This window comes from Contarinia nasturtii, unplaced genomic scaffold (genome assembly GCF_009176525.2).
Source record: "Contarinia nasturtii isolate CC-2019 unplaced genomic scaffold, AAFC_CNas_1.1 Cnas_scaffold_2229, whole genome shotgun sequence".
NCBI lineage: Eukaryota > Metazoa > Arthropoda > Insecta > Diptera > Cecidomyiidae > Contarinia > Contarinia nasturtii.
In genome coordinates this window covers 442,278-467,225 of record NW_022199552.1, presented here as the reverse complement: position 1 = coordinate 467,225, position 24,948 = coordinate 442,278, and the positions used below count along the sequence as shown (strand labels likewise).

The window sequence follows — 24,948 nt, the reverse complement described above, 5'->3', positions numbered from 1 at the left end:
GTGCAACAAGGGTGCATTACTACCTTGGTAGACGTATTGCTGCCGTTGTCGTTGCGTTTTCGATAGTGTGCGTGTGTGTGTATGTGTATGCCTGGCTTGAGCCTTTGCACTGCGTACATATAATTCTTGTTCTGTAACGGCAGCAACAGAACAGCGTTCCGCAACGACAACGATGACGACGAAAATGCCGAGGAAGGGAAACATACAACAGTCACCCGTGTTATAGACGGCAAACACATCACTACCAACGATCATATGAGAAAAGTCTATCGACGAGAACGGACGTACTTTTTGTGTCGCTCGGTCTCTAAAACATTTTTTTTCAACGTTAGTACACGCGCAATTTTTGAAAAAGGTTAACACACACATCCAGTGAAGAAATACAGTGTATGTTAAAAGAGACGTTACAAAGTTTTTCAAGTAAAAAAGTGAACGAACAAAAAGGAACCCAGAAAAGTGTAGTGTGAATTACCAACATATCACTTTTGGATTATTATCGATATTTTTTCAATGGATTTTATAGAGACTTGTGCAACAAAAGTTGGAATCTATCTTACAAAGAGTTGGTGATAGTTTTTGTGCAAAAAAAAGAATAAAAAAAAGTTCGCTTGGGAATACATCAAAGGACGAGAATATTGAAAAGATTGGAAATATTGTGAAAAGTTGAAGAAAAAGACAGTTTTAATTAATCTATTTCGATCAAACGGAACAATTGAACAAACGGATAAAATAAAAAAAAAAAACATTCCCTGGAGAAAATCCAAAGAAACTAAAGTGAAGCTTTGAAAAACATTAAAAGTGAAATTCCCCAATTGCATTTATTATGGGATTAATTTGACTTTCGACATCATCGGAGAATAGAATTGGATCCAAAAATCATATCTCATCAGCCATTTGTCAGCTTCATCTGCTAAAGTAAGTACAGACATCGGTTAGTTTTGATCTTAATAATAAGATATTTGTGAATGATTTTACGCATGCTCTGTAAAGTTTTCTTTTTGTTGCAAAATAACCTCGAACTGAAATGAATATAAAATATAGTGAATGTGTTCTTTTTACCGGATTGTATGTGTTGTGTGTTGGAGCGGAAGTAGTGTGGCGGAACCGCAGCAAAAATAAAAAAAATGTGATAAGAACTACTTCGAGCTCATTGACTTCGAGCACGCAAAATGGCAAGCATAAAAAAGCATGTCGAGCACCTCTCTTACCCTTCGTCTCAATCAACCTTCCGCTTATTTGTTAAATTGCGATAAGTGTATGCAGTATTATTCGCAAGCATGAACCAATTAAAAAAAAAAAAAATATGCTGACCACTCTGCTTGTCTGGATTTTATGTTCATCAGTGAGATCGATTGTGTCGCGCGCGTTCCTTCTTTCTCTCTCTTCAAAGTACCATCATGTTTTTCTGTCAATTGTTAACTCCCGATGCCTTTTGTGTTTACTTCCATTCACTTAATCGATGGAGGTACACTCACAATCGATTTTGCTTTCAGAAAAAATATATAAATAATAACAACAATGTCGACAACACTGGTGCACATACACACTCAAACCGAATCGGACACATTTTTTTCGCAAATGCACACGGGTACTCTTCGTTTATTCGCTTTAAATACGTTCCACCATTTCGAAATGCTTGAATAACAATATAATTAAACGTAATAAAAGCCCGTCAGAATGTAAAGAATAGAAACATAAAATAGATGTATGTGCGTGTACAACAACAACCACCAGATGAACAACACTCTGAACAAACAAAAGACCGATCATCAAGTCCTTTCGATTGATTTTCGATCATAAAAATCATTTTTTCGTCTTTCTTTTCGTTTAACGAAAAGGTCTTTGGAAGAATTTGCAGCCAATAAAAATCGCCCCTCACGCTAATGACTATCGATATCCGCGTATATATGTACTGACCTCACTGTATCGGCTCTTAACATTCAATGCAATGAACCAAATCGAATTGACTTTTGTTCATAATCTAACGTGCCGATTTTTACGATCGATCTCTCATCTGTTACGCGCCCCAAAAATCATTCGTTTCGTGTTTGTTTTATGACCCAGTGGAAAATCAATAGCTGATGATCATTGCCCGTGAATCAATAAAAATTCCAACAACCATGGTTCACATTTTCAATCGGCATAGATAAATTCAAAGACTACCAAGTAGATTTATGAATTTTCCATAAAGAACACTATAATGTTCTTCATAAAGGCGAACATTTTGAACTCCATGCAATTTTAAATGATTTCGAACTTAAATTTACTAACGGTCACGAATTTTCAAGGATTTTAATGTTTATTAACTTTTAAAATGTTTATTACATAGAATCTTTTCTATTTTTGAACTTTGTCTCATACTTGCAAGAGTCATTCGAAATATTTTACAATTGTCAAAAACATAAAAGACAGCTAGAATAAAATACGATCGATATCGTGTTTTTTTCCTTTAACAATAGTCGAACTACATTTTCTTTTAAATTTTTGTTATAAAAATAAGAATGAATTCGGGATCGAAAAAAAAAAAACAAAATCCTCAAAAAAAGGTGAAGCGTAATCATTTGATATATATTCAGAAGGAGTTCATTTGAATTTTTTGGAATGGAAAGAAAACGTGTTCTTTAAGTTTACCAGCATGCAGCTGCAATGGTTCAAATATTTTTTTTTTTTTTTTTTGAAGAAATTTTTTTTTTTGTTTCACTTTCATGCGACATCGAACGCGGTTTTGAACGTCTTCACCACGTATGTATCACAATCATAAATTAATGTGCGGGCTGCGGTTTTGAGCCGAACGACATTGTATCACAACAACCAATATTTAACTTTGTCAAACGTTTTTCAATTTCTGTCGCATTGAAGGTGGAAGTGAAATTCCCTTGAATGGAATAATTGCAAATGCACCAATAGTTTCTTGGCCTTTACTAAACACTCGCACCCGCTTCTTTGTTTCAACCAAGAAAAATGTAAATAGAATTTCTAATTCACCACCTGTCTGTGGTAAAACGATATAAGTCCAAAGACCCATGGAAGAAGATTCAATTTCAAACATTTGGAATTAATAAAAAAAATGATCGTTCAATTTTGGTTGTAAATTTTTCTGATTAAAATTAACGCCATTATAGAATAAAACTTCATTTCGTACCAATCGAAGGTTAAATAGAGAAAAAAAAAGTTTAAAGATCATTCAACAATAAACAGTCTAGACGAAAAATTCTAAATAATAAAATAATACAATGGCGATTTTCCGCCAGCTCATCATTTGAATTCATTTTCCAAACAAAAATGGGGCGTCATTCAAACACAGTTGGCTATTCGATTGCACAAAAGCCGAATGTGTCAAAACATATCAAAAATAGTCGATATACACAATAACGATGCTAATTATAAATTGTGAGTGGATTTTTGGTGAAAATCTCAAACAAATCATTATACCATCATCGATAGTGGATGGACAAACGGTTTTTCATGGAATTAATAGAGGCGAGCGCGGGTCCCTGATCTAAATTTAATGAGCATGAGTGGTCATTTTGGAAAGTAAAAAATCGGATTTGCAATTTTATGGAAACAAACAATAGGCCTAGAGTTTTGCATTGGACCACCATTAGCAAAAACGGTTGGTGTTACATATGCACGTGGTGCATGATGCGACCTTTTCACCTCGTTAATGTAGTAGTTATCGCATTTGCATTGCGCGTCCACACACATACGCTCGCACAATAGACTTAGTGGCAATAAATAATGTCGCAGCTAATAAATTCATTAAAGCGAATCGACAACGACAATGGCCGAGAAATATGATACGACAACTGGCGTTTGGTCGATGGTGACAATAAGTTGCCCTATTTTGTGTATTAAATAACAATCAATTGGTTTAGAGATTTTGTTTGCTCTGCTTTTTTCTACCCTCCCGCTCTTTTTCGATTCAAAGCACTTTCAAGTGTCTTTTGTGTTTCGTGAAAAGTAAAATTACCGTAATTTCGACAACAGAGAATTGAAAGCGCGTTCTCTTTGTGGTTTTGATTTGATCATTAGTGGCATTATCATTTTTCACGCGTTATATTGAAAATCATGTAATTTCTGTCCAGTTTTTTTTTCTTCTTTCATTTTTCAAACACCTTTCAATTTTTGCGCAACTGGTTCTATCCCTTTTATGATTGTGGTTTTTAACTATTGTAATTAAAATGTCTTTCACACCCCAGCTAATCAAAGTGCTGACTTTGCACATTTTTTTACTCATTTCTCTCTCACTCTCTCGAACACGAACACACACACACGTCCATTTAATTGAGTTAAGCGAACGAGAGAGTTGATTCAATTTACACAATCATTGCTGTTTTTTTTTCGTAACGGCATAATGTGGTTTCACCCGTTTGACCATAGCCGTATATCGATAATTACATCGAAGAACACCACCAACAGAATAAAAAAACGTGATAACAATCTCCGAGCAAACTGTTAATGTTGACTAGTTTTTGTGACTCTAAATTTTGGGCACAGGTTTTGTGTGCCATACCGAACAGGACTTTTTTATTTACAATTTTCATTGAGAAAACCAGACAAAATCATTAAATTTTGTGTTTTTTTGTGTTTAGAAATGAAACATATGCTTTCAATCAAACATGTATGACGAAGAACAACTGCAACAACATTCATTAAGCAACGATGAGGACGTACATATGGATGTTTATGACCCCTTATTTCCTATTTCCACTACTATTACCACACACACACACTCCGGCCAGCATAAAACTTCAATTGTTGTTGCACTCTCACTCTCACTCAATTCCATTCAATCGTCAGTTTTTCCTGTTCGTTTGAAATTGGTTGATTACATCTTTCGTTATTATAATTTTATTAGTGATTTTTTTGTCATTGTGCCGTTTTTTGACGAAATCGGGGGAAAATGACAACAAAAAATATTTTTTCGCCAAAAATTCGGCATCAATCTGTCGAAATATTGTCATGACATGATAAATTTGATAATAAAAAAAAATATATGCTGGCCAATTATTTTATTAGAGCCATTTTTCGTTATAGCCTTTACCACACACGCGTGCCTGAACACTCGATTTTAACGGGGATTTCAATAAAAAAAACGGGAATTTTTTTCTTCACAAAACAGCTGCACGCACAAATTATGATTTTCTAAACACTTGGCAATTCAAGTAATGTTAACAGCCATTTTCAAATTGCATGAAGTACACCGAAGAATGCGCGTCATAAATTGTGAAAAAAAAACACGAACAGTCCTTTCGTTCAAAAGTTAACATTAATGCCGTGCTAATGTTGGCAAGAAATCATGTTAAATGTTGCAGAATTAATCATGTTGATTTAAATAAATAGCATTGACTACCTTTTCTTCGGATGCGAACATGAATATATTAAAAATCGAAAAATGCATTTGAATAAATTCCTCATTGTGGTAATGCGTGCACACGCAATCGCTTCTGTTCTTTCCGCTGTTCGCGCTGAATTCAATCGACATTTTTCTCGGTTTTGTTTTTTCGGGCGAGTTAAACGATAAAAATGACATCTAAATTGCATTCACTGGTTGAATGAATCTGTGTTACACAGTGATGTCGCTAACGGCAAAGGGTCAAAGTTTAATGTGTACAACGGATTTAGCATGCTATTGCATTGGCTACTCTGTCGAATTTGATGTGTATAACTCCTGGTTCGTACACCATGATAACACATTTGAAAATTGTTTCATCATTTCGAAGTTGACAGACGAGTGACAGGGCCGTCGTCAACTAGATTTCGAAATCGCACATCATTGCCCTACAACAATACACTGTTGTCCTGTATTCCGTTTTTTTGACTGCTTTTACCTTGTTGCTGTCACTTTTCATTCAATTTTGCAGTTGAATAAAAAAATCGCTCACTCACCCGGTTCTATGTCTCGTTTGCTATTTTCTCGTATGCGATACTTCAAAGTCGACTCTTGTTTGTTTTTCATCGTTTTAATCGCATCGGTTTTTTTTTATTCATTTAGCTCAGCCGTCGTTCATATGCCCAAGCAACTGTGAATGCACTTATTGTTTGACGATTATTGTTTGTTATTTGAACAAGAAAACTCGATACTTTTGATTGAAATGTGACAACATTTTTTTCGTGCCATTTCACTGATTTACTCCCTTCGTGGAGTGCGTGGTGATGAAAGACTTTCACTTCGGCGACTCTGTCGACATTTTGAATGACGATGGGATGACTTTTTTTTCTCTTCACCAATTTTCGCAATTGAGTGAATTTGAACTTGAATGATTTTCACATTTTCAACTAAATCAAGTTTTAAATTAACTGAATTTTTTGATTCTTTTGGGCGACTTTATGATGCAACCGAATTTATGAATGATGAACGACCAACCAACGCAAAAGTGACCGTTAGTGACACACGAAATCGGTCAAGTGTTAAAGCAAATCTCGTCCACTGAATGCAAACGCACAAATTTCCAAATTTCAATAGAACAATGGCAAGATTTAAAAAAAAAAAATCAGCCAAATTCCCTCCTGACTGAATTAATTGACTCGTTGTTTTTCTTCACCGACAAAAAAAACCAAATGCAACCTAATTGCATGCAATCCGAGCCATTCGAAGCGTAAAAAATTTCAAAAGACTTTGGTGAGTCTTAATTTGCCCGAAAATTGCATTGAATGCAAAGTCTGTGGCATGCCTGCTTGAATGAAAAGGCTTAACCAGTGTAAACACATGAAAAACAAAAAAAAAACAACTCACACACCTTTTGGTGTTTAATGGCATAGCAAACAAATCGTTGAAATTATAGGTCAACATCCCGAATACTCTTGAAGGAAACAAAAAAAAGTGCATTTTCTTTGGCATGCAACAAACAAAAACCCATAATTTCAATGGCAACGAAATAAAAACAAAACGCGCGATGGTTTCGATATATCGCGCGACAAATAAGGGTCGAACACACACACTGAACAAATACATACATTTTCATATTTCATATTTTCTATATGCATAAATGCAATTGTTTCTCGTCCCGGTCTCTTACAAGCAATTGATTTTGCCTTTTCTCTGTGTGAGTGCATGTCTCGCGCACCATTGACTTCTTAGTCTTTGGCGCAATTTACCGTTTTATGTTCGCGAGGTTCCTTCGAGTGCTTTGTCGCGCACTGCCTTTTCTCACTCTCGCTTTCGCCCTGGCCGCCTCACTGTCTTACTCAGTTTCTTTTATGCCTTGTTGAATTATTGTTATTGCCGTTTTTATGGTTTATTTCACTGAAAACAACTGAGCGAGCGTCTCGGACCCATTTGCATATTATGGCCCGAGATCAAATGAGAGAGAGTGCAACAGAGATCAATACGCGACATACGGGTCGACCGATATTATGACGACTGTATTAACAGTTATAGAAAGTTCATATATTGACAACGAATTCCACTTAAATAAGGGTCAAATACGAAAGACCGAATTTTATGAGGCCGTTTTCAAATTGGCCACGGTATATATGCTTTCTTCTCTTTTTTATAGCATTTCTTCGGTTTGTTCCGGAACCAAAAGCAATATTTACACAACGATTATTACCAATAGCCGAGGTTGATTACATCGATCACACCGTGTGCGGTTTCGTGTTTACTTTATGACGCGACACCGCTTTTACATCAAGTGGCCACTTCAACTATTAAATACTCATTTTTCGAATTTTACTTTTAACGACTTGATTTTTATCGACACATGGATTTAATCGAATCATGCATATTACATAGGCGATTACGCTTGATGGATAATCGTAATGATTAAGGGGGAAAATCGATGACGATTTTGTAAATTTCGATTTTTAAGGCAAAAAAACGGGTTTGATTTTTTTTTTTTTTTGAAAATTTAATAGAGATTATTTGATTTTACATTTTAAAAAAAAGTCGTTTTTTCTCCTTTTTCTAAGTCGCAAGTAAACTTTCTCTCTCTTTCGATAAATTACGTGTTTGAATTAAACAGAATTAGAGAATTAATGAGTAAATCATCATAAGGGTTCAGAAAATGTAAATTTTTGTTGAAGGAAATGAGTGTTTCATCCTCCTTTTTTGTCATCTTTTCACAGACGTTGTTTTGAAGATGAATGTCTGGTTTAGTTATCGGTTATGTTCAACACAATTGATTCGATTAATTTTCATTAAAATAATCCATATATAAAGCTTCATAACAATTTCCATATACTCGGTTCACTATAATCATTGCTAGATTCGGGCATGTCAAACTCTCTTCAAAGGTGATGGTTGAATTTGATATCTATTCTGTTTGTATGTAAACAGTATTGAGTTACCGAGTACAACAGAAACGGCCCACAGCGCATCCCGATGAAATCTGTAATAAAACGAGAGTTGCCATTGATCAGCGTTGGTTTGGAGACTCATTTTGCTGGTTGGTGTAAGTGAGATGGAAAATGTGTATATGCAAATCGTGTATGCACACTGTGTGTGTGGCACTGTAATTTTCCGTAGCGTGAGAACAGGAACTGTAACAGGCATTCGGTTCGACTTGTCGATCTAATTGCATTGAAATCCGTCTGATTTTTTGGTGAAAATTCTCGTCCAGACTGAATATACTCGATGATGCTGGGTTTGAGTCTATCTATATCTATTTTTCTACCTACCAGAAATCGAAAAAAAAGGGTCCGATATTTTGATTCGTCTGTATGCATCAAAATTCGTTTAGCAAGACAATGGCATCAAGGCGACGAAATAGACTAAATCTAAACCAATCGCACACATACATTCGAAACAAAATGAGCATTTTCATATGCGCAAAAGAATAGAATCTAAAAAAACGGTAACAATCTAATTCCTCGGATCATGTCACTCAAAAAAATACTGTATTCCCTTCGTCAATTGCTATTTACATATTATTTCGGTTTGCCCAGAAAAGGTCCTGTAAGTGAATGCAAATTAAAGGTAAAATCAAGTAACCGACGACAAACTCAGCTCGAAAATCGGCTTGATCAACGAAAAAAAAATAGGGTCCTCAACAACGAATCAATTCCATCTACCTCTTTCACTCGATATGTATGCACAGGTCACATAGAGTTCGGCAAAACATCTCAAGACACACGAAGAATGAAAATAATAACAACTTGATTCGACGATGTAACGTATAATTTTCAAATTTGAAATCACATTTCAGTGAAATTTTTGCGTAAGTGCCATCTAGGTGAGGTTTGCCGAATTCAATTTGATTCAATTCTCGTGTAAATAAACACACTTTTTCAATTAATGTTTTTCACAATTAAAATGTGGTTTGCCGAAAAGATTTAAGTTTCAAAAGTCGACAAGAGATTTCCAACAACCAAAAAACCGTTTATCTAAACAGTGCCTTTTTTTATGTCTGATCCAAAAAACCATGTTTTTTGTACAAACTCCGTAATGAGTAGTTTAGCACCACACAATAAACTTGGTAATACTTGAGCAATTTACGCATATTAGCACACGCACAAAGCATTCCCCAGGTGATGAGCGCCGAGCATGATTGCTATCGGGATCAACATAATGAGTTTTTTTTTCTTTCTACATATTTTGAATCTCAAACTCAGTTGCCGCTTTGTATTTGGTGTTAAAAGAATGTTTTTTCAAATGGAATTTTTTCGACGATGGATCTCTCTCTCCCTATTCTCATCGATGATGATACCACTCAAATTACGTATTCATAAATTTACCAAACTCAGGGCATTGTTTTCATTTCGATATTTATTTTCCGCCTCTTTTCTCTTTGCATCCATATTATTTTTTCGGCATTTTTTTTGCCTCTTTCACTGTTTACATTTCATTCCGCATGATATCGAAAACCACAATTTTCAATTCGTGATTTAGCGTTTAAATAAATAGTATTCTCTTCTTTTCGTGACGAGAAAAAAAATGCTGTCGAAAAAAACTGCCCAAATCCACAAATTATCAACCGCAAACAATTCTTATTTTACGCTCGACGTTCCATTGCATTTTGATGAAATTATTTGTGACGAATGTATACATGTTACACGCCTCAGCACGCAAAAACAACAGAAAATCACTTTTTCCGGGATTGCATCATTAATGTTTGTTGGTTCTTTCGCCTTTTTTTACTCTTTATTCTCCTCATTTCGACTCTCTCTCTCTCTCTCTCTCTCTCTCTCTCTCTCTCTCTCTTCATCTAATGAAACGTGGGAACAATCGAAAAACCTATCCCTTTCCACATGCAGTTAACATGACGGAACCGATTGACAGGACTCAATCTCTTGCGTTGCAGCATAAAAGTGTTGAGTCATTTGTTATTCTCTATATGGAAAAGAAAATCGCACTGAAAGCGGAACCAAATAAATTAAATTGTCGAATTTAGAACAATTTACTGCTGAAAATCGTTTTCCCGATGTCATTGTCGAACGTTTTTTTCTCCTAACAAGGTTATTGCGCTGAATTCGGTGACAATTTTCATGAACTAAACGATGCATAATTGAGCGTGTAAAATCAAATGAAATCGAAAAAAAAAACTTTTAAAAGTGTGAAAAAACTGAAAAAAAGAACGGATGCATGAGAATGAAATTTTTTCTGTGCGACGAAAGCAAATAACTAAGCCTCTGTTTATTCTATTTAATCTTTATACCAAATCTCGATCACACACAAAAGAGATATCTGTTTGAAACACACATTCATCAATTGGAAATGAAAATAAAATCGAGAGTTCGTTTCTGTAAATAAAAAAAATGTGCAAATATTGATTCAGATGATCATATTTTCTCTCTGTAGGCTTTTTTTCTATTTGTTGTGCCATTTGGCTGTTGTGTTATTGTTTGTTTATGCAAAAGTGTTCCTTTGTGCAAATAAAAATGATATAATTTTCTATGCCGGCAAAAGTTTTTTTTAATTGTTTTTTTTTTCTTCTCTACTGTGAATATTTTCGGTTCGGCAAAATGGGGTGCGTCACTGTCATTTCAAGTGTCTATGCGAAAAAAAAATTGCCACGACACATTTTCCGGCATTGAAAATGATACATTGCTGAAAAAGTGTCTTTTGCATAACAATTATTTTGCGCACAGACGTTATGAATGCTTAATCATTCAGTTCATGGAGGTTAAATAAACTGTCTGTGTTGAACTGCCGAAATTTTGGCGAAAACAATTGACAAACAAACAAAGACACGAATTTCGGTTAGCGTCTTGAGCGTTTTTTTATGTGTCGCTACGTACCAGTTAAACAAGTACAAACAGAAATCAAATGGTGTTTTTATACTGCTCGATCCGTTTGTCAAACCGTTTTGTGCACATCTAATGCGAAAAAAGGTGCTGCAAAAAAAAAATCGCGATTCGACCGGTTCAAGTAGTCTAGGGTTTGGCAGAAATTCCGTTTCTCAAGCGAACAAAATCCAGTTCGAAGGTCGATAAAAATCTATTTTCTGCAAAATCGGCTTCGCAAACACACGAACCTTTCTTTTAATTCAATCTCAAGTCGAGCAAATGGAAAGAAAAAGCGATGTGATATATCGATGGCAATAATTCAAAAATTGGTTGTGGCCCGTTTCGGAAAAGAAACGAAAATCGCATCAGTTCGATGAATGGAATTACTACGTTGGATTGATGAAAAATAGAGTACACGCAAAACATCTCTGATTTCGGGGCTCGATCAACATTCATTATAACATAAACATACCGAAAGCAAACTAAGAAGAGTGCACGAACAGCCAACACACACTATGAGTGCGAAACGAAAGTGAAAGAATAGATATGAAAAGTGAGAGAAAAACATTGCACAAACCCAACGAATAAAAACAACATACGATCGAAACGAAACACGAAAGAATGAAATTAATTAAAAGTCGAAATATATAGCAATTGATGATGGAAGAAGCAGAAAAGGAGCGCGGCCTTTCTTCTTCGAGGCGCCTAACGATATGTTGGTGTGAGCAGGAAAAGACAAATGTGTATGTATGTATATGCCTTAATGCTGTTCCTTCGGGAGCAGATGTGCTTTTTTCAAAACACGTACACACAATCGTCTTCCTCCTTTTCGATCCTTTTAAATTCGATGAGCACGCTACCTGAAAATCTGATACAATTTTTAGTTACATTTTGCATTGCACAATATCGGTCGTCAGGTATAAAATAGAAAAAAAAATCATTGTCGTCATCATCTCACGGAAAAAAGGATACAATTCGGTTTTTGTATCTCTAATTGTGTGATGAACACAATGAACAATTACAATATTTCACAAAACCGAAATGCAATTATTCGGATGGCATTTTTCCGTTCCGTTCAATATCTAGTCGGCTCGAGTCTTTCGTTCGACAAAAACAAGGAAATCACTTGAGACTTCAGAACATTCGACTTTGTTGTCTTCTTCTTCTTCTTCTCTCTCTCTCTCTCTCTCTCTCTCTCTCTCTCTCTCTCTCTCTTTCAACACTGTATGTATACTTTGCAGATTTTGGGATCGATTTGGTTGTTGCGTCGGCAAACGAACTCTTTTTTTATATGATCGATATGAATGCTATCTAATGAGCTTCATTCAAACTCGGCCCCGAAAATGTGATCGATTGGCCCAATTTTCTGCTCTAAATTAGAACGACGAATCTAAAATCTATTTCTATTGTAGTCTATCGAACTGGTTGTCTTTTTCTCACACACAACACAGCAACAATGACAACATTTTGATTGCATAAATTGTCTCTTTGGATTCCGAAACCGAATAAAAAGTGCCTATGGCAACAATCAAACTTTGTCAGTTGGTCATGGAAACAGTTTTTATCGACTCACTTTTATGTCCTTCCTGTCTTTTATTCAAATAATCCATATGGTTTTTGATGGCGAACAATGGTCTGAACCCACACACACACACATCCAGTATACCGACATAAAAATTCATTCTCATAAGGTTACAAAATGCGCAATAATTTGCATACAGGTGGTTTCAAAGCCGTCAACCTAACATATTTGACCGTCAATACAATTGAGTAGTAAGACACAAAACGAAAGTGCTGCTTTTGATCGTCGTACTGGGTTTTATGTGTTTTAAACTTATTTTATTCAGTTTAATGTACTATTCAAGTCAGTCAATGAGGTTCAATATATCCACCACCAGTCAAGTATTTACTCTCTATTCAAATGAGTTTCACTGGAATGGTTTATTTTCGGTTTTAAATTTTTTTCCTCTTTCGTTAAATGTTTTACTCACTTCAAATGATACGGTGTTTAGCTGACTCTGTTTTTTGTTTGGATTATTTTTCATCCCAATCAATCCATTTTTCGGGTCATTGTTGTTTTTATTAAATATCGAGTACTGTCATCGGTTCAAAACAATGCTTTTTGATTTGTCTCTCTATTCAAACGTAATCAGATTTGTGAAAATCTGCACGTTTGTGATACAATGTGCGCTCGCGCACCCCGCTGCTAAAGATGACATCTCATTATTTTGTGTTTGCATTTGGCTTAAGGCTTAGTTTGCATTTTGTTTTTATTTACGATGAACAGCGGGTTTTCGTTTTATAAGCCGCCCGATTTTCATTCATTCGCCTCTATCGAGGAATCAAGTTTGAAAGTCATCATACTTGTGCTGTTCATTGTTTCAGGGATGAATGATCACCCCTCCTACAAATTGACATGCATATAAACTGTTCGACGCTAATTTGTTACCTTTACTTGCTCGCTCGCTCTCTATTTCGATATCAAACGCGAAATGCATTGAATGGCCGTACGATTGTTATGCAAAATTACCGCTTTTGAACTGAAACCACCGCTGCCACTGTCGTGCATTCAACCTTTTTTTTATATACGACGCATATAAAACTGCATTGATCTCTGTGCGTTTTTTTTTTCAAAGTTGAACTTGCGAGCTATTTTAATACTCTTGCATTTTCGATTTTGAAAAATACCATTTATTTGCATAATAACTGTTGTTTATGCCAAATTTTTTTGCAACTTTTTTTTTTATTTCCTTTTTTTCAATTCCGAACCGAATAAAAAGCCGACGTCGACAAATGTAGAGAGCGCAAAAAAAATCGTTAGATATGTAGTACACACAGAGAGCGAGAAACATATAGTTCAAAGTAACCCCATTCGAATGGAAAATACAACATTTCAATGGAACAAACAACAACAAAAACATCCGCCAAAGGATTATTATATGGTTGAGAAAGGAAAGGAACACTCAATTTAAATACCGATAAATGGCGTGGCAAAAAATATTAGCTTTCTGCTTTTGTATTGCAGTTGTGCATGTGAACCTTGCATATGCATATGATTCTGGATGCACTGAACCGTGCGCCAAATGCCATTTTGCTGATTGATTCTGTCGATATATTCAATTATATTTCTTTATTCGAAGAGGCGAATCGAAAGAAAAGGGTTTTAAATGTATTAAATTTCGATTTTTCTTCATTTCATTCAATCTCTTGTTCAAGTTAAAGACTTTTCACACCTTTGCCATGCATCAGCGGTTGAATTCCAATGCAATGAATGAAATGAATGAAAGAGTTCGAAAATTGAGTAATTTATATTCCATTCATTTTCGTCTTAAAATCTTATTCAACACACGAAAGAGAAAAACATACTAACGAGTGCTCTTTGGCGAAATGAACACAGAATGCACCCGGTGATTTTTCTTTTTCCTTCACATAAAAAAAAACAAAGTGATGAATCTTGACGGTTTTTTTGCTGCGATCGATATGGCTTCGGGGTAAAGTGTTTGATTTGTGTACTTGAAGACGCCGGGTGGTGTGTTTTATCGACTAGAAGAGAGCGTTTTGCCTTTTGTTTGGAGAGAACATCTTACAAACACTACCGCGACCGATATAATTATATATGTAGAATAGCCGGGCACCATGCTAACACACCGCATGCGGACATAGCGTCACAACACTCACCCAATTTACCGAAATTTTTGATCCACATCGACGTCAGCTGAAAAATCGTCGAGCTAATTCCATCGTTTCAATTGGAATGATCGGTCAACATAACTCAATGGATTAACGTGGAATGAAATTCAATTTTCAGTCGAGTGTGTCATAAGCAAGTAATCTTTGGACATTGGTATGCCTCCTAATTATGGCGCATCGTGGCTCATTTCAGTAGAACAAACACCCAATGTTTTTTAATCATTTAATTACAAACTGCGGGCCAAAGCAATGACCAACAAAAAATCATCCAACTGGAATGATGACGAATGACTCTATCTCTTCTACGTACCAATGATCAAATTGAATTGAATGGATACCATTTAAATGGTGTTTTACGTTTTTTTTGTGTGTTTCTTTCATACCGCATATGCTACTCAAATAATGAGAGTTCTTTGCGAGGACGAAACGGTAGTTTTTCTTGTAATATGAAAGAACATTATTTGAAATGCACCGTCTTGCCATTGCTTTTGATGATTCAACACAAAGAGTATAATACCCGGGCAAATTAACGTAACATGCGCCTTTCTTAACACACATCTCGTCCTTTTTTGTTTTGAATCGTCGTTTCTTTTTGTTTTTATTGAATTTCCGTCGGTTTTTTACGACTTTTCGGATTCGATAAAAACAAAGGAACTGCCAGACATTTTTCATACATGTTTTTTTTTACGAAACACACATGATGCACCCTCTTGACTTGCACAGCTCATAAAAAAATATTCAATCACCAAATACGATCACTCATGTTCAACATTTTTTGGACAATAATTTTTTTTTTTTCGCCAAATTACACGTGGATTTTGATTTGCAACGGTTTTTTATGATGAAAATAAAGCGGGTACCATTTCGGTGCACCAATGGATGAAACAAAACAAAAATTCAAACCGGAAATCGAGCTCCGCACGATTTTTTGGTTGAACTAAAGAATGACATTGTAAAGAATTTCGACATATTTTCATCGAATTCTCGCTGAAAAATTCAATAATTTGTTGATTTTAATGTTCATTTTTGAAGTTTAAATGGTCATAAACCGCCAACTTCCCTTGTGAAGGAAAAGAAGTTCACGGAAGCGTATAATGATAAGCTCACCGAAATTGTATCGTCTACATCTTCTATTCATTCCATAATGTACACGCAGACACGCGGTAAACACTCTCATCAAATTAAATTAAATTAAATTAAACACATCAAACGTTCGTCAGATGTCATGCGGATATGTCAAAGCAATGCTTTGCTCGCGATTAGATATGCCCTTTAATTAACCGTTTGGTATATGTGAATCTCCTTAGACGGTTGACGGTCAACGATTAAGGCATTGAAATGTAAAGGAGAATGTAAATCGATTAGATGCACTCACGGATGTGTCATTAGAAATTAACGATGATATTCCGTTTTGACGAGAGAATGAGTGTCAAAGCATCAAAATGTTCATACGAACGGTGTGGCTCAGTGCATGTTGGTCGTTCAATGGCCCTTTAGCAACGTCATCACCTTACCCTTTTTTCGCTCTTTTTAGAGAAAGAACCTTCATTTAAATAGCGATTAAATATGCAACGGTCGATGTCTTACCGCTGAATTTGAATCAAATCACAGTCGAACACATGTTTTACCTGCCATAAAGCATCCGTACGCGACTGGTCGTTTTAGTATGTACAGAAAAAAAATAACACATACACACACAAAATCAGTCTGCGTTGCGTCTCAAAGGGTTCTTACATGCTATTTGTTGTCTGTTCTTTCGGTCGACTGAATGGGTTTCATGTGCGTGTGCAGAAATGTGCGAAACACAGCCACCATTGTCGAGGTATTTATGCCAATTTAAAACGCATAAAACTGAACATACAATGAAATTTACATTTTACCATGTCCGAAATGAGAAAAAGGATCGCATGGAGACAAATAAATAATGAAAAAAAAAAAAAATGTTTTGCATTGTTTGGGATTTCGGCGCTTTTTTCTGTTGTTCTCTCTGAGTCTCAATTTTCTTATTCTCTCTCTCTCTCTCTCTCTCTCTCTCTCTCTCTCTCTCTCTCTTACTCAGTCAACTTTCATTTTTAACACTTTTGGTATTGCTTGACTCTCTCGCGAATTAACCCAGCAAAGAGTGAGATATTGAATGTAAAACAAAGATTTTTCGGCGTAACCAACGTGTTTTATTGTTCTTTTTCGACGAATTTCTTTGCTTCAAATCAAACGATTTCGGTTCGCATTCAGTAGAGAAACGAAAAAAAAAATACAGGCACAACATCCATCGAATCGAGTTTCGGTGCCGTTTTCACGGGAAAAAAAACAGTTCGTAAAAGATATGTTTCCTTCAACGTGAAAGAAGAATGCCGTAAATGCAAAAGATAAATATTTGAGTTCGCTGGCCCTGAAACATAGATTTGCACCAATTTTTCATGTCTCTTTTGTTATAATGTGCAATTTCTCCCTTCGAGAAAATGAATGAAAAAAGAAAAAATAAATCCGATGGTTAAATAGCGGAATGTACCTTTTATTCTCTCACTTTTTCTCTCAATTTTTAATGCCGAAACTAAATCAATTTTTCTATCGAAATTGATTTTTTTTTCTCTCCATCTTACTTCCTTCTATCTTTCTACGTTTACATATTTTCGGAATCTGTTGCGCAAACAAGAACCGAGAATTTTGCACCGCAAAATTTGTTTCGCTTGAAAATATCTCAAGGTCTAGATCATTTATTATGTGCCTAATGACAAATTGTATTCGGTAGTGTATCGTTTTTTCGACGTTTTTACACTTCGGTTCCTTCTGTTCGATTTTAGGTAGAAAAGTTGCGCGCATCCCTGAAAACTATAACAAATGCACCGTCGTTTATAATCTTCGGCGATACTCTTACATGCGAAAACCGAAGAGAAAATAATGTTTTTGGTGAAATGTGGCGAAAAATATAAGAAAGAATAGAAAGAAAATAAATAAGCAATGATTGTTGTGTGTATGCCCATGACACAAGATGCAGCAGTTTTCATTCAAAAGGTGAAATAGAAGTGAATTAAAACTCAACACCACAAACGCACACAGACACACGAAAGAATGTCAGATATTCTCTCTATGCAAACACTGGCGTCTGAAGCAAATGAACATGGAAACCAAATGGAAGAGAGAAAAAAAAATTGGCGAGAAGAGAATAATAATAATTTCGAAATAGTTATAAGCAGCTGCGACCCAAGTGACTGATACACTCTCACTTCATACCGATACATACACTTAATACCCATTTATATGTACGGCAAACGGTTGGCAATTCATCCACTATATTTTCGCTGCTTCTTCCACCATCATTCACGTATATATATGTTTAATTCAAAGACGAGGAGTCTCAATACGCTGGCACTTTTAGCGATCACACTGTTATCGAACACCGAAATGTACCTTACGCCAAAGAACCATTTCACTTAGAAAAAGAGAGAGAGAGAGAGAGAGGCCCAACCAACGAGCAGCTGAAATTCCATTCTAAGTGCACATTTACATTGCTACACAATTCACACTACACAACCAGCATATACAAGGATTTTATGAACGCACAGGATATTGTTTGCCTAGTTTTAGGCGAATTTTTATTCATTCGCGGTGTTAATGGACGAAGATTTTTTTTTTTTTTAATTTTTCGATCGAAATTGTATTTATGTTCGAGTGAAAGTGAAATTGAGTTTTCTTCCGTTCTCTCCCTCTTTTCTGGCTTTTAAAAACTCCGTTGCTCAAACCTCGCATTTAATCTCTCAATATCTATCAATATTCGTTGCATTTTCATCTTCCGATAAATTGTCTTTCGTTACGTATGATCAAAAATTGTCCATGTCTATCGTATCACCGTTGGTAGATCTGGTTTCGTTACTTCAGTGTCCATTTCACGTTCTTTTTCTCGATTTCTCCCGTGTTGCATTCCATTTTCACCGCATAATTTGCTACACTGCTTCTTCCATTATGGTATATAATGTAATGTGTCGTTTGAATGCGACTGACCAAACAAATAATGGCCAGTTCAAAGAGAGGGAAAGGTCACGGTGTGCGCAAACACATACACTCAATAAATAATGCTTTTCTTCCTATTTTATGTTGTTATTTTTCTCTTTCTCTTTCTCTCTCTCTGGATTTCTTTTGATCTCCCTTTTTGCATTGTTCGTCATCCGAACAATAGCATCAAGACCAAAACGAATACATATTGCTTCTAAGCGTGTGCAAAATATTTTCTTCGAAAGATAAAAGAAAGACAGAGAGAGAGAGTGATATCTTAAAATCTGGATGCAATAAATATGTAAAAATAATCATGTTAGTGTGAGATTGCGAATGCTCATTTCTTTCTTCGTAAAGAGAAAAATATCGGGGAAACGAAGAAATGCCAATAAATTTCCTGCTCGTTGCCATCGAAAGAGAGATGAAAAGACGGCCAAAACAGCGACGAAAATGCTCACAAGGACAACAAAACAATGACAAACAATAGATATGAATGGAAATCCCGATGATTTATTTCGGATGGAATATTTTTTTTAAGTCTCGACCAAAGATGCATGCAACGACACTCACATATGTACGGATAGTGAGGTTGTGTTTATATTTCACCAGCCTTGGCGCGTTCATTCGTTAGAGAAAATACGGTTTTGATATATCGGAATCTATGAAATGAGCGAAAGAACCGTGGTTTTTGGGCAATTCTTCAGTGTCAGTTCAACCGAAGAAAGAAAATGGACAAATGACCAACTGTGGATTTGGATCACGGAACGAATATTATTTATATGCATTCACGCATCGAAAAAATGTGCATCGATATACAAAATTAAGTGTGGAACAAACTTGATTGAATTCTAGTCACTTTCGGTTAGACAATTTCGATGAAATCGAAAGAAGAAAATTCCAACGGAAAATTGACATTTTTAACGGTCATATCGACCAGTTTAAGAACAAAGGACATAAAACGTTGACTGAATTATTTAAAAATAATGTTTCAAGAGAGAATTAAAAAAAAAAACATGTCAAATTTCATAAATGTCTACATAAACTAGAAGATGCAGATGCGTTCGATAGCAAGAGATATTTGTCCGTTAAAAAAACTGCCAATACTCGCGAAATTGTTCATTATGTTCAAGGCCAAACCATTTATGCAATTAAATGAGTTCAAATGACAAGCCACCGCATATGGTGCGCTTGATCTATTTAATTAATTTTTTTCTTTGCATAAAAATTGTACTTCTTGTAATTATAACATTGTGGATGCGTTCGCGCAAAAGCCAATTGTCTCAATTTGACCGTTAAATTGGTTGGCAATTACTTCAGCACGCTTAAGTTGTAGAAAAAAGTGCATAATCATCCATGTGCGGAGAGAGAATGTGTTAAAAACCAATAAATTTGTTAAACAAAATCGATGACAGTGAGCATTAAAATTGAAAGAACAGATGATGTGCGCGCGCTTTTAAAACAAGTGCAAAGTGCTGCATAGCATTGAAGTGAATTTTAAATGAGCACGTCACAACAGTTGGCCGAACAACAATTCTTTCAGACCAAATTTAAGAAAATGGTGCTGTTGTTGTTATTTGAACAAATATTGATTTGTGTGCCACTGTGACAAAGTATTAAAATGCAGGTGACCAGTGATGAAAATTGCAGTTTTTATTCGATTTTTAAAAAAATGATGAAAAAAATCACAAAATCACCTAATTTCTGCCGAGTCATCCAATCCAAAATAAACATACTTGAATCGTGTTCATTTCTTTATTCTCAATCATGTGCTGAAGGAGAAGAAACGAAAACGGCAATAACAAGATGTTAAATCATAAATAAAAACAAAACTAAACGACGGAACATATGTTCTCGAAAAACACAGCTCCACTTGAGTGTGTGTGCGATAACATTAGACGCGTGCTATAACAAACGCAAAGAGAATGAGTGAACAAGAGAGATAAAGAATGAGAGAGCGAGAGAGAGAGTCACCAACACAAAGACAAATGCGATAGCTAACAAGACAAACGAAGTGTTTGCACCTGCTGTCTAACAATCTAATGCAGTTAGCGACAAAAGTTCAATTCACTCCAACAACCGTTTTAGCTAACGAATTTCAAGACGAAACAGGTTCTTGAAACCCTTTTGTCGATTGCGTTTTGATTCCACCCTCGAATCGCTTCTTTGTCAAGGGTGAATGAAAAAAACTCAAAAGAAGCACGAAACTGAAGAATTCCAAAACATTTAATACAAAAGAACTGAAACATCGAACGAAGTTCGTTAAAATACGTCTTGATCGCTAATTAAAGTGAAATCGTGAATTTTTTTACAACATCATCATTTTTAAAAATTCATGGAATGAACGAAATCACCACCGATTATTATTATAAATTGCTCATGCAACTCCTTTCCATGACACAATCGCTCTTGTCCGTCTGTTATCATCCGATTTTAATCGCATTTATTGTCATGTGAAGAGAAAGGATCCTTTTGTTTTTGGATTTTTCTTCCTTGGTCGAACAAAGGAAGCAAATATTTTGATTATCTATTGTCGTTTCCTCCGAAAAAAAAAATCGTTAAAAAGACATCTACTATCAATGTTCACTCTGCAATTCAAGCGAATCGCGTAATTATACACATGACTCAGAGAACAATTCCAATTCACATGCAGGACTTGTCAAACTAGACACACATACATATACTAAACCACATGAATCAACAAAAGAGACGGAGTGTTTTATTCTCTGCGTTTTATTGTATGAAATATACTGATAGCTATCAATTGTGCTACGTAATTGAAGAACAAGGAAGAACGCATCATAAATACGGGCAATTATTACAACATTATATTCCTTTTCATATCGGCTAATACAAGGAATCATGAGAACGAACACAATTTCGATTTAAATGTTGAACTTTCGTTCTCTTTGGTTTATTGGACTTTTCTTGTGGTTTTGGTAATTATTATATTGTGAATTGGAGGTGTGACTCTCAATTTTGTAAAAGAAATACAGTAATTTTCAACGCAACTTGAATTTTTTTGATGATAAAAAAAGTTTTCAATTTACAGTTTTTTAAAATCTGAATTCAAAGGATTTTTTGTGACAAGTTTTTTTTTTTTTTATTCAAATTTTTGTTCTCCGAATTATTTGAGAAAGAATTTTCTTTGTCCATTTCAGATCGATTTCAATGAAATGTTTTTTTCATTTGATTCATGTCTTTTCTTGAAATCAAACTTCTGTTCATCCATTCCTTTCGAAGGATTCATTAAATTTTTCCGTTAACAATTTTTCACGTCATTTTTAAAAAAAAGAAACAGTTACAGTTATTATCTCTTTGAAAAAGAGTATTTTCACTTCTTTGACGTAATTCATTGTAGTTCTTTTCATTACACCAAAAAAAGCTGTTCATTCTTCAAAACAAAGGCATTCTTTTTTCTCACATGCATCTGTTTTCCACCGAAAACTAACCGATTTCTCTGTTTTCTTTCAAATTTCAGGTCATCGTGATTCAGTCAACATGTTGAAGTGGACCAAACGTGCCGAACCGGGTGGTTCTGGTGACGCAGGTTCAAAATTATCTACACTACTCTTGGCCCCCCAGCCGAATACAAATCAGAGATTACATGCGCGACGTTCATTAGGTAATCTGTCACGTCCAGCGCGAACAGCGAATCGTGAACGTCAACGAAAATCGCTCGGTTCATCTGAGCTTAGTAAACGAATTCAAAATCGTGATAAAGAAAATCAAGTAGTATTAACACCTCATCCGAATGGATTTCGTCAAAATATCACCAGCACTCCAGTCATAGCATTTGGTTCAAAATTAGATTATGCATTGCGTGATGTACGAAATATCACACCAAAACACAATTCAAATTCAATATCAGCGCTGATAAATGCGATGACACCCAGCCGAAAACGGCCGTTAGCAAAAACACCGCCTGATTCACCAAAAGTTGACCGGGTCATTTGTTCATCGCCCAAAGAATCAGCCCTAGCATCAAATCCTGCATCCGTAATGTTAGCACAACAGACACCGTACGCATCGACGTTGCCAACATTTGATGTGGAATATTCGCCGTGCGGAGCCACACAACCAATTCTACCAAATCCAATGAACAGCATCACCGTCACCACAGACTCATTTTTCAATCAACCGCGATATTTTCAGGAACCATTGCCGGCATCAAAGCGACTGAAATTCTCACCCGGTGGCATGACACCACATCTCACCGAATTACGATTCAGTAAATTGAAATTCGGTTCGAAACGATCCACTGCTCCATCCGTGGGTAAAAAGAGCGAAAAAACGACTGTGAAAGAAGTTGAATTGGTTGGCGTGGAGAGTGGCAATAATAATAACAATGATAATAATAAAAATCAGAATGAATGCATTACAAACGATGCAAATTTAATGAAAAAACCAATGACACCGACCAAATTGATTGCATCAAAAATCCCATCGACCGAAACGTCACTTAGTTCGTCGGCACTCGACGATACTGCATTGGATAAAATGATTGATGCAATTTTAGAAAGTGCACGCAAAGAACGACCGTCCATTGTTCGAAATTTGGCACCGCGAAAAATTCATATGGCATTAATGCAAATGGGTTCCGATTCACCCACATACACACCGGCCGAAGATCCAGCCAGTGATTTGAATAAATTTTGTGATAATTTTCAAATATCGCCAGATAAATTGATTGGCGAACGTACAATCATTTTAGAAGAACCGAACGCAGTTAACGAACGTGAAGTTCGAACACCCGAACCAACACAAATCAAACGAAAGAAAGTGGAAAAAGTTGAGTCGAAAAATGGAAAGAAGGCAATTAATAGTTGTTATTTGAAACGACAACGAGCGGTACGAAGAAAACATACAAAATGTGATCAACAAAAAGAAAAATCGGAAGCAATGAGTGTTGACGGTGATTTTTCAACGGAACAAAATGAATCACCAAAACCAGAAACCGAAACATCGGAATTGGTTAGTCCGAAAACACCGTCCGACAGTGATTTTGTGATGAGCTCTTTTTTCAAGAAAAGTGTCGATGAATTGGCCAACATGAATACACCGGTCATTGATTCGAGTGATGTAAATCTTACGTATGCACCACAACCGCATTGTGGCATCACTTCGATTGGCTCAAAAATGTCCATTGACAGCACACCGTGCATTAATACAAACGATTTACAAGCCAGCTCAACACCTACACACATTGAAACGGTTAATGCCATTCGACGATGTCTTACCTTCTCCGATTCATCGCCCAGTGGCAGTGGATCTTCTACCACCACCGATGATTCATTGGAAAAACGCAAATCGACCGCCTCATCGACAAATTCAATCGCATCCATATCGAATCTATCGAACTCAATTCGAACTAATGGCATTGTTAGTGGGTCATTAGAGTTGACCATTCACATTGAAAACAACAAAATTCATATTCACGGTGAGTTGGTATGATCGCATCGAATCCCAAATATGCACAAAAATGTTTTCATTTTATGCGGGAAATTTTTTCCGAATTTTTATTTCACATTTAAGACGGACGATTTTTTGAGTTTCAGAAAAATAATTTTTGATTTTAACTTTCAGTCATCCGATGTCGTGATTTATCCCGCTCAAATGGTGGCCAAGTCAACGCATATGTTAAAGTGAGTTTTTAAAATTACTTTCTTTACTTTGGCGTTTTTTTTTCACTTTTCATTAACAAATGTAAATTCGCAATTTTTTCGTCTTTTAAATTTTTTTCATTCATTTTTCATAATTTCATTGATTATTCATAACCGTTTTGTCACAATTTTCCAATTACCAGGTCGCTCTTATCTCAGACACAACAGACAGTGGATTTCAGCGAACGGCTGTCCATTGTAATTCACATCGTCCATATTTCGATCATCGTTTTACATTTGATTTATGTGGCAATGAAATGTCTCGAATTCAATTGGCTGTTTGGCATCGGGATCGTGAATTCAAGTAAGTATCCAAATAAATCATAGACTCGAAAAATCTATTTTATATTCAGTTTCCTCATTTGAACGCTCTAGAATAAAAACAACTTACTGTTTACTCGCATATCGAAACGGAACTCAAAACGGGTGCATATCAAAGCGA

General features: G+C 35.7%; 1 protein-coding gene across 4 annotated transcripts in view; it reads left to right on the top strand.

Moving 5' to 3' along the window:
• The first annotated feature begins 252 nt into the window (after positions 1-252).
• The window catches only part of LOC116348077, a 50,843-nt gene continuing 26,147 nt past the window's right edge, over positions 253-24,948 (top strand). For all 4 annotated transcript variants that reach the window (XM_031778939.1, XM_031778940.1, XM_031778941.1 and 1 more), the window contains exons 1-4: positions 253-915; positions 22,325-24,283; positions 24,430-24,488; positions 24,650-24,810. In XM_031778939.1, the coding sequence (XP_031634799.1) occupies positions 22,345-24,283; positions 24,430-24,488; positions 24,650-24,810 (2,159 nt within the window). In that variant the 5' untranslated portion in view covers positions 253-915; positions 22,325-22,344. The remainder of the gene's footprint in view (positions 916-22,324; positions 24,284-24,429; positions 24,489-24,649; positions 24,811-24,948) is intronic.